Source organism: Tursiops truncatus, chromosome 2 (assembly GCF_011762595.2).
Source record: "Tursiops truncatus isolate mTurTru1 chromosome 2, mTurTru1.mat.Y, whole genome shotgun sequence".
Taxonomy (NCBI): domain Eukaryota; kingdom Metazoa; phylum Chordata; class Mammalia; order Artiodactyla; family Delphinidae; genus Tursiops; species Tursiops truncatus.
Window position 1 is genome coordinate 11,442,857 of NC_047035.1, and position 16,383 is coordinate 11,459,239.

General features: G+C 41.1%; 1 protein-coding gene across 3 annotated transcripts; it reads right to left on the reverse strand.

Annotated features, from left to right (window-relative positions):
* Nucleotides 1–16,325, reverse strand: UBR7 (ubiquitin protein ligase E3 component n-recognin 7). Of its 3 annotated transcripts, XM_019918701.3 has the most exons (11): nucleotides 16,133–16,324; nucleotides 13,598–13,731; nucleotides 12,698–12,758; nucleotides 11,727–11,822; nucleotides 10,726–10,779; nucleotides 10,067–10,172; nucleotides 8,664–8,872; nucleotides 8,339–8,488; nucleotides 7,667–7,829; nucleotides 6,576–6,637; nucleotides 1–2,206 (listed from the first exon to the last, which is right to left on the reverse strand). In XM_019918701.3, the coding sequence occupies exons 1-11, from the start codon at nucleotides 16,280–16,282 to the stop codon at nucleotides 2,114–2,116; spliced, it is 1,278 nt and encodes a 425-aa protein (XP_019774260.1). In that variant the 5' UTR covers nucleotides 16,283–16,324; the 3' UTR covers nucleotides 1–2,113. The 3 variants fall into 3 exon arrangements, with proteins under 3 accessions (XP_019774260.1, XP_073656199.1, XP_019774269.1); XM_073800098.1 differs by lacking the exon at nucleotides 10,726–10,779 and having other exon boundaries at nucleotides 16,133–16,325; XM_019918710.3 differs by lacking the exon at nucleotides 13,598–13,731 and having other exon boundaries at nucleotides 16,133–16,321.
* Between the last annotated feature and the right edge of the window lie 58 nt (nucleotides 16,326–16,383).

Sequence of the window (16,383 nt, forward strand, 5' to 3'; positions counted from 1 at the left end):
TATTCTGAATTGGTTTATTTAAATTTTACAGAAACCTTATTAGAGTTAAGTATGTAATTATAAGTCCAGTAACAATTCTACAAAAATGCACATACAATGCCAGAATTCCTTAAAAGTAACTAATATCATATTCCTGTTTTGCATAAAACATGCATTAATATCAACTGCCACATGTTGGCCAAAATCAGTCTCTACAAGAAGAGACAGTCCAATACAGTCAATAAGAAAACTAGTTGTTAACAACAGGTTAAAAAAAGAGGTTTTCTGGTTAATGTAAAAGGAACAGTACCTTTCCTAAAACAAGCCCTTCACCACTGGGTGATTGGTGTTGTGCTGCACAGTAATGTGTCACCTCCGAGACTGGGTCCTGAGCTGTCATGAGGAAGGGAGGAACTTTCTGATAGTTAAATCAAATGTCTGAGAAGATATAAACTTTCAGGCCACAACGGTACACAACTAGTACCACCTTGCAGAGGGGGTTCAAAAATCCTCAGACCTGGGACAGAGTTCCCAAGCTGGGGATGTAAACCATCTTGAAGATGCCGTGAGCGCTCACCCTAGCCTTTCCACCCTTTCTACAAGGCCAGCTCAGAGCACACAGGCATCTCCTGTGGCCACAAGACCTTCCAGCTCCACACGTCACTCTTCATCAGGATCTGTAATTGGGAGGTTTGATGCAGAAAAACGAGTTGTACTATTTCTTTAAGTCCTTGACTTTCTGTAGGCCTAGTTCACCTTATCCAGGATCGGTGGGCACTTGTGACTGCTGGACACACAAAAAATATTAATATACACTTGTGGCCCCAAAGCCTCAAATGTGTATAGTCTCACACCTCAAAGTGTGTCGTCTACTGTCAGGAAAGACCACGCTCCTCCAGAGGGAGAGAGCAACTGAGGGCTCTTTGTTTATCAAAAGGTGTTTTCCACATAGACTGAGGGGCTTTAAAGGGATTTCAAACCAACTGAAAGGACATCCCCTCAAATATGGGGTTTTATACAACATCCCATGAGGTTCTTCAAAAGATCTCACAGTCATTAGGGACTCAGCTGTGGACAGTAACATTTATATACATAAAGCTCATCATTTGCACATGGGATCTCTTCCACATCATCTCCCAAAACAGAGCACTCACTGCCCTGCTCGCTACAAGTAAGCTAAGCCAGTAGCTTTTTTCTTCAGCACAGATTTAAGGGGAAAAATAATAATTTATTGGGGGTTCTAATACCATTTTCTTAACAGAACAATATCAAAATAGGTCTGTTTATAATCTAGGCTTATGAATATCCCTGATAATATAAAGAAACCCAGAGGACTTTGTAAACCACCATGATTTCACAGGGTAGTACCCGGTCTATTTTCTAGGCAGTAGAGAGGGACTAGTATAATGGCAGATTTTCTCCAGGAAGCCCTGTGAGCACTACAGTACTGAAATTCTAATATTCTAGTGCCAGTAGACTTGTGAATGAAATTTTCACTTTAAATTTTTTAGTAAAATTTGTAACAAAGGTAGTCTTCCTCAATCCTGCCATCAGCCAATCTCCTTGCCTGTGATAAACATCTAGGCCAGAAAACCATCAGTCCTGGCTACTCCGGAGGTTCAGCCTGGAGGAAGCAAGCTCTGAGATCCCTTCTAAGCTGTGACCAAAGCTCAGAAAACAGATGTGGGAGAAGGGGCAGAACAGGCTTGAGGAAGCTTTGACCCAAGGCACCATGATCGTAGGGGTGGGGGGAATCTACAGAGGTTGGAGCTGACAGAAGAGAACTTGACAGAGCAGGTCCTGGAAGACAGCGGCTCTGTGACAGGGCAGACACACTCGGGAGTTAAAGAGCAAATCATAAGGGAAAACAAAAACTAGTTTACTTTCTCAAAACCAAATCAAACTTCTTGATACTCATGAGCAAATAACCCTGGCTGGACTGGCGTGATGGGGCTCAAGTCTGTGGAATGAGCTGCATTTAGCTGAGTCAGAAAGAACGCTGGTTGTGAAATCAGCAGGAGGAGGCCGCTCCAGGGAGGACAGAATGAGGACCGAAGGTGGAATATGCCTCTTTTATCCCTGGAACAGTGAGTGGCATCTTCACTGGCTGGACGAGAAGGCGCCATATTCCAGTCTAGCTGCAATAATACTGCATCCCATCCACTCTTCTTCTCTTTTTTGACTGAAATTCTTCAAAGAACTGCTGGATGTCCTCTCTCTTAACCACCTGTTGAGGGAGAGCGAAAATTAGGAAAGGGAACATCACAGAACAGCACTAACTGGTTGTAACATTCACAATCAAGTCCAACAGTACTGCTGATAAGGACTGTGTTAATGTGTAATTAATTATCCTATCTCCATTGCATAGACAAGCTCATCCTGGCTCAGAGACTGGCCAGTCAGAGTCACGCGGTAGGCAGACAGCACACTGGTACGGAGCGTGGGTTCCACCACCGCCCTTGGTTTCCTCATTAAAATGAGATGAAAGCAGCACCCACCTAACAGGGCCGTTTGAAGAGCAGATGAGATGTAACACCTGTGAAACACTGCCCAGCACAGAGCAAGTTCTCAGTGAGTATCAGCTGAGAAGACAAGTGGCAGAGCCAGGATGAAAACTAGGAGACCAATGGTCTCCCGAGGCCGCTGCTCTCCCCACGGCACAGCCGTCTCGGGAACGTCCTTCAGTCCTGCCCAAGCACCCACAGCAAACAGAATCTGCTTTTTTTGAGATCTGTGCTCTCTCCTTTACTGAAAAAAAAGGAACCCCCAAACTCTTCCCTCTTCAAGAGTCCAAAATTAAAGATGTTTGCTATATAAATAGAAAAATAATTGGCAAAAACTATGGAAGCAGTACCCCCAGTAAATGGAATAATCATGTTATGCAATAAAAATGAGAAATTTATCTTGTATTTTATCGGAAAAAGGACTAGAACATCACATAGAAGTGTTTCTATTAGCAAAATAAAATATCAAAAATAAGAAAATAAGGGGAAATATGGATAAAAAAGTAAACCAGGCCTACCCGGAAGGAGTCCCTGCGCACCCCAAGAGTGAGTCTGTGCCGCAACTGACAGGTTTGTTAACATGGTTTTTAATTACAAAGGTAACACATTCTTATTATTATAAAGGAATAAAGGTGGGGTGGGGAGAGGGAGGGAAAGAGAAAAAGAAAGCACTGTAATACAGTGAGCAAGAGGGAGAGAGAGGGGGAGAGAGAGAGAGAGAGAGAGAGAGAGAGAGAGAGAGAGAGAGAAGTAAGAAAGAGGACAAATACTTGTGTGTAAAGCGAAAACCGCCCTCTCCACTCCCCAGGTGTAAGAGCGCGACATCCCCAAATGGCACAGGCAACCTGAATAACTCACTGCGGGGAGACATGATCTGACAACTCCTTGAAATGAAAGAACTCCACACCAGACTGGCAGCTGACACACCAGTCTCACAGGCACCAAGAGTCAGCCGGGGGTCAACCTGTGAGGAATTAGAACCCCTCACAGACTCAAGATAGAGATGCTAACGCACTCTGAGGCAACCACAGCTCAGAGCTCTAGGGCCCTGGGCTTGGGAATGCACACTTATAAATGCTAGTAAATAGGATGCTGGGGAGTTCCAATGTGAAGGATCTGCCCCTAGCTCAGATCAAACATTAAACGCTGAAAGGAATACAAGGACATTTCTCTGGCAAGGAAACAGTAGGAGGAGACCTAAAAGCCCACAAATTACACAAATTAGAGTGTGTAATCTTTAGAGTTTCTAGGCATCCTCAAATGGTCACAGCCAATATGCAGAGTAGAAATGTTGAAGAATAAATACCTGGGTCCAATAATGAATCATTTTATTGGTTTGTCCTAGAAAATTTGTAGTGTCTAAGTGTTATTATTAGTTTTTAGTCAGACACAAACATTAAATAAAGGGCAGTCCCTCATATGACAACACCCAGACCTTATTAGCATTCTCTTCTATAGCCAAATACAACCAAAGCAGATGAGCTTTATGACAATTTAAGGTGTTTGTAATGTCGAAAACAAACAATAAAAAATATTTTTCTGTCCTTTTAAATCATCACATCAGATAATCTCAAACTCATAAAGAATGGCTCTAGCTGTCACAAAGATCCATACACTGGGAGACATGTGAAGACTGGATAAAATTGTTTCAAATGTGAATGGAAAAAGACAACATACCTACTTTTTTTCTTTTACGTGAATTTAAGTGTGTGTGTAATAAAATCAATAAAGAGCACAGCAACCACAAACTACACAACAGCAGAGGCAAGAGCATGTGCTTTGACACAACTGAAAGACCCTGAACGTCCATTAACAGTGCCAAGGTTAAAACAGTTACACCCGGGGCTTCCCTGGTGGCGCAGTGGTTGAGAGTCAGCCTGCCAATGCAGGGGACACGGGTTCGATCCCTGGTCCGGGAGGATCCCACATGCCGTGGAGCAACTAAGCCCGTGCACCACAACTACTGAACCTGCACTCTGGAGCTCGCGAGCCACAACTACTGAGCCCATGTGCCACAGCTACTGAAGCCCACGTGCCTAGAGCCCATGTTCTGCACCAGGAGAAGCCACTACAGTGTGAGGCCCGCATGCAGCAACGAGGACCCAATGCAGCCAAAAATATATAAATAAATTTATTTAAAAAAAAGAACAAAAAAACCCCAAAACAGTTACACCCACAGACCCTCTTAGTTCCAGTAAGAGAGAAGCCTGAGGCTGCATTAAGCAGAGGACAGCCTTTGCAACAGAAACGAGAATAACTGTCTGTTAAGAGCTGCTGGGAAGCAGGAAGACGTCCGTCCCTAGTGACAGTGAGGAACATTCTCTAAAAATGAGAAAACCATTTAGGAAGTCTCTTTAACTTTGGACTTCACAATTCATTTTGCAGAAAGGCAGCATTGCCAGATATCCAGGCAGCTACAAGTTTTTCCCACATTTATGAGAAAGTACTCGGTTGGCAGAGACTTCTTCCAAGAAAACAAGTTTCCGGGCACGTCCCGAGTGTCCGTCAGACCCATGTCTGACTTCATTTGTCTGTCTAGCTATAGCAGAGCAAAACATTTTCTGTCCAGAAGGACAACTGTAGGCCATGAAAAGAAAAGTTTTGCTTTATATCTGCCTTTGGAAGATAAAAAAGTATTTCAGAAGAAAAAGTCCATCATAAATGTATGAGTAGTAAAGGGCTAGGAGGTATTTGTAAATTCATCTGGAAAACTATTTTATCTATTTATTTATTTTTTGGCTGCACCCCGTGACATGTGGGATCTTAGTTCCCCGACCAGGGATCGAACCCACGCCCCCTGCAGTGGAAGTGTGTTGTCTTAACCACTGGACCAGCAGGGAAGTCCCTGGAAAACTATTTTAAAAGATTACATGGGAATTCCCTGGCGTTCCAGTGGTTAGGACTCCTTGCTTCCACTGCAGGGGGCATAGGCTCATACCTGGTCAGGGAACTAAGATCTCACGTGCCACGTGGCCAAAAAAAAAAAAAAAAAATTTATACATTATAGAGTTAGTGTCACCCTTAAAAGCATATAGACCGTCCTAACCAGCAAGAGAAATGTTTTAGCCCCCCAATATAAAGTTGTTTTATTTTAAACTAGAACTCAAAAATCACAGAAAAGCGGTCTGGCTTTCATTTTTCCTTCCTTCTCCAAAAATCCCTGCTTGAAGGTCAGGACTGAGAGAATCAGTATGGCTGATCCAATGGCCCTCTCCTAAGCTACGATTCTCTCCAGATCAGGCATGACTGCTCTGTCCCTCATCTGGAGGGTTGGGAAGGACTCCTGATGTGGCTAGTCCACTGGTGTTTCACTACTATTTATTTCCCTTTCCTCTGCCTGCATTAAGCTCTCAGTCATCTTCTTCATCAAAGAAAATGAACTATGGAAAACAGTATGGAGGTTCCTCAAAAACCTAAAACGGGAACTACCATATGATCCAGCAATCCCACTTCTGGGTATGTATCCAAGAAACTGAAAACACTAATTTGAAAAGATACATGCACCCTAATGTTCACAGCAGCATCATTTACAATAGCCAAGATATGGAAGCAACCTAAGTGTCCATCAACAGAAGAATGGTTAAAGAAGATGTGGCACACACACACACAATGGAATATTAGCCATAAAAAAGAATGAAATTCTGCCATTTGCAACAACATGGATGGACCTAGAGGGTGTTATTATGTTTAGTGAAATAAGTCAGAGAAAGATAAATATTACATGTTATCATTTATATGTAGAGTCTAAAAAATAAAACAAATGAATATAACAAAACAGACTCACAGATATAAAGATCAAACTAGTGGTTACCAGTGGAGAGAGGGAGGGGGAGGGGCAAGTGAAGGGTAGGGGATTAAGTGGCATAAACTACTATGTATAAAATAAACAAGCTACAGGGATATATTGTACAGCACAAGGAATGTAGCCAATATTTTATAATAACTTTAAATGGAGTATAATCTATAAACATGTTGAGTCACTATGTTATACACCTGAAACTAAAATAATACTGTAAATCAACTATACTTCAATAAAAAAGATACTTTATTCCAAACATACAAGGCTCTGATTAAAAGTCTAACTAAACTCACTGTGCCTTCATCAGCAAATCTCTTGAGATAGTCTTTAAGTTCAGTCTTCAAGTCATTGTATTCTAAATCAAAACACCAAAAAAAGGACATAAACTTTAGATAAGCCATTTGCATTTAGAAACAAAGTATTTCTTGGCCATTGACATTTGAGTATGTTAGTCTAAACCACATTTTTCTTTAAGTGAAATCTGCATAGAAACTTGTTCTCAATTTCTCTCAAATTCCTCCATTTTGACATCTGGGACACTTTTTCATGTAAAAACCCTCAAAAAACAGAGATATCCTCATTCCCAAAATGATTAGCTAAGAATTTTTTTTAAAGTTTTCCATCTCTCTGGAATTCTAGTGCTTGAAATATCTTGGACTTGTCAAACATTAAGTTTTAAAACTCGTGCACTCACTCAACAATTTATATTATGTACAAGGCACCTTGAGGGCTACAAAAATGTTTTAGATGCAGCCTCTATCCTCGGAAAGCTTTTACTCCAATAAAGGTAAAAGGAAATTAATCAAACAGTTACAAATGCAAGACAGGAATAATCAATGTCCAAAAAGGGGCACAAAAGTGGTGGCATCCGAGTAGAAATGGCTAGGATGGAAATCACTAAAATAGGCTGCGCATACTGGGGGAAAAAATGTAAAAGCCTGTAATTAAGGATTTGGGAATGTTTCCCCTCTAGTGGTTTCCTGTGAACCACTGAAGTATCCTCAAGAACTGTCAAAAAGATGGCATGCTTTGCTCAAAAAGATGACATGTAATGTTCAATGAAAATTATTTCAGTGGATGGAAAAAGAAATTGATTTCCTTTTATTCTTTACTCATACATCTATCCTTAATCAAAATAGCATGTTATGGTTTCTCAAGCATGTAATTATTCTAGCATGTAACCCTAATTCAATGGAAATAGCAGCTAAATACCCAGCAACATTACAATCAAGCAAGTGTAGGTGAGGCCTACTATACAATTCCAAATTTAAACCATCTTTGTGTTAAATTAAAATAGGTTATTAGTTGTCTTCCTTATACATAAGTTTTTTTAATGGTGAAGGAAACTTCATGAACTTCATGAACTTTCACAAACAATATTTACCACAAATAAGTTCCACTTGCTGGACTCTGTTCATGCTGTTAAGGGTGTCCATTAGAGGGTCTCTACTGTCAGCTGCCTGGTCAACCTTGCCTTTGTTTTCATAAGCCAGAACTGTGTCACATTCATCTGTCAGGAACAGGACATCTAGATCGCCATACATTTTCTTTAAAAAATAAAACCAGTTTCCCCATTAGAACTGTATGTCATTCTCAGAAAGTCAACCTCATGAGAATCACTAAAAATTTATTTAAATAATACCCAGAAAAACCTGACCCTTTTAGCAGAGTTGCTTGAATGTTTTATTCTTTTTGCCCAAATCTTTTAGAAACCTCCCAACTTCCCAGTAGATATTATACGATCTAAGAGATGTTTATTTAAAAACCACTGACTTACTGTAAATTTCAAGTAATACGTGTTTCCAAGCAATTCTATGATATAAAAAAGATAAGCTATTTTCCACTGAAATGAAGCTAATAAAAAGTATTGCATAATTCTTAATTTCTTCCATAAGCATTCAGACTGCAAATACTATTTCATAAATTTGCTTAATATAAAAAAATTTTCAGTTCTCTATACTCTAATATCAGTTTCATAAATATACTTTTCAGGTGCTCTTATTTTAGACATCAGTCCACAAAACATACTAATATTGAAACTTGATCAGGTACTTACCATACAGTCTTTGCAGGTACATAACTTGCTACGCCAGTTCAGGGGCCAATAGGTGGCAGTGTCTTTCTTTATAAACTGCTTAGCTTTAAGCTCCTCAAGTTTGCAGCCAGACTGTGATTCTGTGTTGAGATGTTGATTCTTAAATGCTGTCTGAAATTAAATTAAGTTTTGAAGTGTGTTTTTTAAACTATCATAGTTTTCATAGTTTAGATTTTGTCAAAGGATTTCTTTAGACAAAGGGTACAACTGAAACCCAAAGCTATATAGGTTACAGAATTAATTTTGCTTAAGTTTTATTTCTTTTATAGCTCAGATTTCATGTTACCTGGAGATCAGCTTCAGAACTAGAGCTGGTACATGGTTCGTTCATCTGCTCTGCTTTAACTTCCTTCTCAGCAGCCTTTCCATGATCTGGAACATCCTCTTTGAGGGCACCATCATGATGAGCTCCATTTTCAGGTTGGATAACTTCCTGGTCACCTACCGCATCAACATTCAGCAGCAACCCATCATCTTCAGCAGTTACTTTGGTTACTGTGGGTTCAATGAAAAAACACACACATATCCACAGACCAGTTAGCCAATGAAATCACTTAGTCTGATTAAAACATACTTCAGAATCTGGAAAAGGAGAAAGTCAACCTTAATCTCTGGAATAATAAGAAAGGAAATAACACTTTTTTAGTTTATGCCTGCATAATCCAAAGAGTCAAATAACTGAAAAGATCATTTAAAAATACCAATCACTACTTAAGCATTTTCTATGTAAAGGAGAAAAAAAAATACTATAGATGTTAAAGACAGGGACACCTCAAGAAGCAAGAGGCAATAGGAAGAGATTTAACTGCAAATACAGGTAGAAGGGCAGTTTTAGAAAAAACAACAGCTTTTCTTTATGAGAGAAGGAAATCAGAAAGGGTGCGTGTAGCGACAGAAATACTGTGGAGAGAAGAGAAATGATAAGGGAACTCAGTTTGCATGATGGCATTTCAGTTTAGTAGGAAATGAGGCCATCTGCTGACAGGGAAGGAAATGAAGGAGGGGCAGAGGGGAACTGTTAAGAAAACCTGATGAATGCGAAATAAATTCAGGTCCAGCAGAAAGTGAGATTTAATTGTAAAGGGTATGAACAGAAAGGAAGCACACCAAGGTTAAGAGCTTCGAGACAAATCAAAATGTCTGATACTGCTTGTGGTTTGTATGGTGAAGTGTTCCCTAAAGGTGAGAAGGGCAAGAAATTATGAGGCCAGAGCAGGAGACAACTGACACTTTAAAAATAAATTAACACATATAGCATTACAAATAAAATAAAATATTTAATGCCTCAAGAACGTTCATTGCTGATTAGTGGTTTGGGGTCAATTTCTTAAAGTATAATAAAAGCACTATATGACAAACTATACCACCACCCTCTCCCCAACCAATAGCATGTCTTACATTTAAGAACAATGTTTATCTCTTTATCTTTCAAAATCCCATTCAAAACTGCTTCCTCCATTTTCTCTAATTCTGGTCTCATCCATACTCTGCATCACGCCATTTAAGTACAAATTTGTTCTTGGTAGTCTCCCAATCTATCTATAAGCACCTTGTGGAGAAGGAACAGATCTTATACTTTTTTCCAGAGTCCAATTAAAACTAGTTGATAAAAATTATGTACTGAACATACAAATTGTTCTGAACATACAGCACAAGTTGGTGGAATACCAACTCCACAGAGACATTTACCTGCCAAATGTGCAGCATAAGCCCACAAAAAAGAACAGCGTTTCATGCAAGCCTGGCACACCATCTCTTGGAAATCTCCACTCTCAGGGGGAACGGCACCAAGATGCTGTGAACACAGAAAATCGAACATTTTCCTTGTGATCACCAAGTTGTCCAAAAAGCCCATTATTTTATAAAATATTGCGGGACTTCCCTGGTGGCACAGTGGTTAAGAATCCGCCTGACAATACAGGGGACACGGGTTCGATCCCTGATCCGGGAAGATCCCACATGCCGTGGAGCAACTAAACCGGTGCGCCATAACCACTGAGCCTGCACCCTAGAGCCCACGCCCCACAACTACTGAGCCCACGCGTCGCAACTGCTGAAGCCCAAGCACCTAAAGCCCGTGCTCCGCAACAAGAGAAGCCACCGCAATGAGAAGCCCGCGCACCACAACAAAGAGCAGCCCCCACTCGCCGCAACTAGAGAAAGCCCGTGCGCAGCAACGAAGACCCAATGCAGCTGGGGGAAAGAAACATATTGCACTAGTATGCTGATCATATCTTTACTATATTTTTAGAAGAGTAATTATAACGTAAAATATAGTAAATGCCAAAAGACAAGATCTTTTCTCTTTTTGTAAAGACAATGTCTTTAAAAGGTAAAGCTTTCCTTACCCTTCCATGGAACCAGTCCTCACAGACTACACACTGGATCATCTCATCTGGAATCTAACACGGGAAAGCCATTTGTTTGTTAATGATTACAGCGAATTCTGCGATACCAAAGTAAATCTGGCACACATTAGAATTAGATATTAAATAATTCTCTACCAATTCTGTAAAACTGCTATCCACATGCCAGAAGTCAAGGGAACAGGGAGAAACAGCAATTCAAGGGGCCAAAGAAGTTCATTCTCCATGAACTGGTGTTACAGAAGGATTACATTAAGATAAGCACTTTGTGAGCAATTATCAAAGCTTTCATATCAGTTACTTAATATATGATTCCCATAAAACTTTATAAATAAGTAATGTATTCTCACTTCAGACATAAACCCAGGGCCAGGGAGGTAATGCGAATTGCAGCAAGTTGCAGATGTGAATGCACAGAATTTTCACTTTTGTCAAAATAAAAGAAAACTAGAAATTAAAACTCACATTCACCCACTTATATGTGCACAGAAAAAGGTTTAAAAATACATATACCAAAAAGTGTTAACAGTGGTTGTTTCTGGGAGGTAAGAAGGTACAGGAGTGAGGAAGAAGAAAAATTCTTTTTAAATTTTGTGTGTACGTCTAACTGAAATTTTTAAGAGGATCCAGTTTGTACGCCCTATTTCTTTCCTTGCAGGGATGCAAGAAACTGAAGGTCATTTTCTGGAAAGTGTTCAGGGGAATGGAGCAAACAGGCAGGCAAAGAGGGGGGGAAAGGAAAAAAGTTCTGGCCTTGAGAAAGTCCTGTCCAATATTTCATTCTCATGATGTAAGAATGAGAATAATAGTTGGGATCTGTTCTGGTTGTAGCTCCAGCCCAGATTCATAAGAAGGGATAAATCTAGAATCCTTTCACAATCCCCAAATCCCTGCTGAACAGCTAAAGGGTCAAATATGACAAAAGGCTGAGGAGTGAGGGCTAGAGATGACACAGTCCCGGTGCTAACCTCTAAATCTCTTACCTCATCTTCAGGATCAGGATAAGGTCTCTTGCAAATGCAGTACAATCCAAAAAAGTTGTCATTGTACTTATTGCCACAATTTATCTTTGCTTTGTCCTGAAAGATATTAATTTCAATATATAATATGGTCTAACTTTAACTATAATTTCATGCATCATGAAATTTATGCATTCAATAAATTTGTGCATTAAATATCTCCACCCACCAGAAGCTGGTCTTTAACTTTCAAAGTACAAAGGAAAAAAATTCATTCTTATTAAAGGGATACTTTTTCCAGGATACAGGGAAAAGTTAAAATTTATTTTCTATGTCTTCTTTGTAGCAATTGGAGAAAATGAATCATAAATATTAATTATCAACCTATGTAAGCTGACATTGGCCTAGAATTTCAAAAGACTTCTTAGTGCCCAGCTGTGATAGCCAAAGCCCCCAGGTTACTAGGAGGCAGGCAAGGAAATTATCTAAAAATAATCTTTGAGGAGGGAAAAAGCATGACAGTTTTAGCAATACGATTGAACAATGTAAAGTCCCTTATTTTCTCTTTCATTTCTGTTATTTCATTGAAAGTTAGCGAATAAGCATAGTTTTTTTAATCCAAAAAGCACTGAAAAACTTCTGAGTGCACATAACCCACTCATTATTACCAAGTTTTATTTATTCAGTTTTTAAAGTCATCCCCTTTGCTTTAAAAACCTTAAAGCATAAGCATAATCAACATAACTAAACCTGAATCACTTTAGAACATTCCCCCACAAACCCTTCATATTAATTACAATCTATACTGTAGGCTCTGAAAAGGTTACTTAGTTTTCCAAAAAGTAATAAATGGGATACAGTCTAATACTGATTTTTCCATTTACAAAGAATAAGCATAAGAACTTCCTTTTTGGAAAATACTTGATTTTTATCCACTTGGACAAATATCAATCTCAGCTACTTTTCATGCATTTATAGTTATGGTGCTTACTTACAGGAAATAATTTGCATTCCAAATTTTTAAACTTGCTGTTTCCACAATCACAACGAAAATTTCTGAAACAAAGGAGGAAGAGCCGATTTTAATTTTTCTTCTAAATCTAATGACTTACTCTTTAAATTCATGTCATAGCCTCTTCCCTTTCAACTGGCTTCTAGGATCTAAAAAGTGACCTTGGTTGTTGTTCATGTATCCAATCCAGAATTTCTCCAAGCACATAACAATAAAAGATTTAATAATTCTAGAGATTAACATGCATAAAGACAAATATCTATATTACACAAACACTAATAAAATCATGGCAGAGCAGCAGGAGTAGTTGAGTTTGCACCATAATTTTATTTTAAAGGGCCCTCTGGGGACTTCCCTGGTGGCGCGGTGGTTAAGAATCTGCCCGCCAGGCTTCCCAGGTGACGCAGTGGTTGAGAATCTGCCTGCCCATGCAGGGGACACAGGTTCGAGCCCTGGTCCGGGAAGATCCCACATGCCGCGGAGCAACTAAGCCCGTGCGCCACAACTACTGAGCCCATGTGCCACAACTACTGAAGCCTACGCTCCTAGAGCCTATGCTCTGCAGCAAAAGCCACCGCAATAAGAAGCCCATGCACCGCAACAAAGAGTAGCCCCTGCTCTCCACAACTAGAGAAAGCCTGCGTGCAGCAACAAAGACCCAACACAGCCAAAAATAAATAAATAAAATTAATTAATTAATTTCAAAAAAAAAGACCCTCTGGAAAAACTGCTCTCTCCAATTATATTATATAAAAACACATTACATTTTACCAGTGCACAACTACTTTGAATGCAAAAAAAAAAAAGATTAAGAAAAAAAGTGCAGCTGGAAAAGAATCTAAATATTTGAAAAGCATTCAGCATCAGTCTCTGACCATTTTACCTTTTTGTGTATAGCTCAAAAAGTTTATGACTTCCATGACATTCATAACTGCAAGCTAGGCAAATTCCTGCTGGTTCTTCTCCCTCTGGGGTGCAGGTACTACAGGCATATAGTGCTTGTCTCTTTACTGAGCCCTAAAAGACAGCCCCAAAATGGAAAAAGAGAGAAAAAATTGAAGAAACATGGCAGAGTCACCTAATGCCCATACTGTGATCTAAGAAATAACTGAAATCAGATTACCTGTGGTCAAGATTTTCCTGTAAAAAACACTGAGGCTAATAAAAAAGCTTATTCAACAGAATACCAAAACACTGTTGCATGTTTCATACACTAGTGCTTGTTTTCATATAATCTTTTCTTAAAGTGATAGAAAGAAGTTTAATATTTTCAGTCAGCTGTGAATAAGCTGGTCTGCTTAATCATTTCAACACAGAAAAATGTAGGAGAGGGCTTCCCTGGTGGCGCAGTGGTTGAGAGTCCGCCTGCCGATGCAGGGGACACGGGTTCGTGCCCCGGTCTGGGAAGATCCCACATGCCGCGGAGCGGCTGGGCCCGTGAGCCATGGCCGCTGAGCCTGTGCATCCGGAGCCTGTGCTCCGCAACAGGAGAGGCCACAACAGTGAGAGGCCCACGTACCGCAAAAAAAAAAAAAAAAAAAAAAAAAAAAATGTAGGAGAATGTGTCTAAGTTTATGTAAGTAATAATCATACTTAATTTTGGAAAATGCTTGTGGTTCCACCAAAGAGAAAACCAATGCATTAAATGAATCCCTTTGATTTTTAGATGTATGCTGAAGTATTCAGAGGTGTAGTGTCATGGTCTGCAACTTATTTTCAAGTGGCTGAGGAAAAAAGAAAAAAGAAAGTCTATTACAATGAAGGGGTAAAAGAAAAAACAAATGTTGTAAAATGTTAAAAAGTGAATATATGTGAAAGTACACAGGTGTTCATAATATTATTCTTTCAACTTATCTGTAGACTTAAAATGTTTCAAAATAAAAAGTTGAAAGAAAAACAAGCAAATCCTGACAATGGATAGTACCCTCTTCTGGGAAGGGGGGAGACACAAGGAAGATACAAGGAAGCTTCTGGTATGCCGGTAATGTTCTATTTCTTGATCTGGGTAGTACGAACCTGCATGTGTTTGTTTATTTTTTTTATTTTTTATTTTTTGTGGTAAGCGGGCCTCTCACTGTTGTGGCCTCTCCCGTTGCGGAGCACAGGCTCCGGACGCGCAGGCTCAGCGGCCATGGCTCACGGGCCCAGCTGCTCAGCGGCATGTGGGATCTTCCCGGACCGGGGCACGAACCCGTGCCCCCTGCATCGCCAGGCGGACTCTCAACCACTGTGCCACCAGGGAAGCCCTGCATGTGTTTTTGTTTATGCTTTCCCAAGACTTATACATGGTTTGTGCACTTTTCCACATATTTCACTACAATAAAAAAAATGTTAAGGAAGTCCGTTTCAAAAACCTAACTACATTTCAAAGGTAACTTACAAACAGACTTTTTAAAAAAAGGAAAGCAGGGAAAAAGTTGTTTCAGTGGTGACCAAAGGTTTTTAAATACCAGACAACATTAAATACATCTGACACAAGGTGTATTAAAAAAAAATGTAACCACTTTGCAGTGTAAACTCAACTGGACAACGATGACAACTGGTATTACGATCTCAGTCCGCACCACATAATGACCCCAAATCTCTCTCCACATCCTTCAGCGTTCCACTCCACCCCCTTGGAAGGTAACCTTCTTCCTCCTACCAATTCTCACCTCTTATTAGTTTTCTTCTACCCACCTTTCTCCATTTTTGTACCTACAAATATGGGATGAGTTACCAAACAAAGACATCACACCCCCTCAAATCCTTGTTCACGACATCTTCCAAATGCTTTCTCTCCTCCCCTCCCCTCCTCTGCCACTGCCACCAGCTGTTCGGGTCCCGGTCTATCCCCCTGGGGGGCAGACTGCAGACAGATGCAGTACTTGCTTCTTCTCTCCAAAAACCCAGCTAGCACTTGTCAAACTAAATTGCAGAGGAACCAGCTGTCCAAGAGCCCAGCCCACACGGGGAGATTTTCAAATCCAGAGCTCTCTCCTTTAACTCTGTTTTGACTCTCCCATTCGATTCCTAATAAATGCTCTAAAGATGCGAAAAGTAGAGACAAAGATGTCTGGATGTGAGAGGTCACGGGGACGATGTCGTGAAAAGCAGCTGAGGCACCGAGAAGAGACGGGAAAGGAAGGAAAGAGCAGCCGCTCCAGGGCCAAAGCCTGGAGAATCGTGGGGGCGGGGGGGAGCGGACGGAGGAAGACGAGAAAGGAGGGGAGCCCTGCTGGACACAGGCTGAGGAAGGGGGCTCGGGAGACTAAGGGTAATAGGACAACTGGGCCTGCGATGGGGAAACGTACTACGAACAGCGGCCCCGGACCACCACGGGGGTGCCGGCCGCGGCAGGCGGGAAGAGGGTAAGTCCAGCGGGGAAGAGAAGGTTCAGGGGAGCCCGGGGGAGGCGAGGCCCGGGCCGCGCGCCCACCTGCGAGTAGGAGCACTTCTCCGAGTCGCTTCCGCCCAGGACGGCGCACGCCTCATTCTCCAGCTCCTCGTCCTCCTCAAGTACGTCGACCAACGATACCACGGGCTCCAGCTCCGACTGCCGCCCAGCGGGCTCCCCGGCTCCGGCCATTCTCAACTGTCACCCGGACCGCCTCTCGGCCCCGGCGGAGGCGGGAAAAGCGGCCGCGAGGGGCGGGGCCGGAGGAGGCGGGGCCTCAGTGCCAGGCACCA

Coding starts and splice junctions, on each gene's coding strand:
- UBR7 (XM_019918701.3), bottom strand. CDS start 16,282: ATGGCCGGAGCCGGGGAGCCCGCTGGGCGGCAGTCGGAGCTGGAGCCC. Junction 8,873..10,066: donor TTATGCTGCACATTTGGCAG/GTAAATGTCTCT, acceptor TTGAACCCACAG/TAACCAAAGTAACTGCTGAA. Junction 2,207..6,575: donor GATTTGCTGATGAAGGCACA/GTGAGTTTAGTT, acceptor CTCCCTCAACAG/GTGGTTAAGAGAGAGGACAT.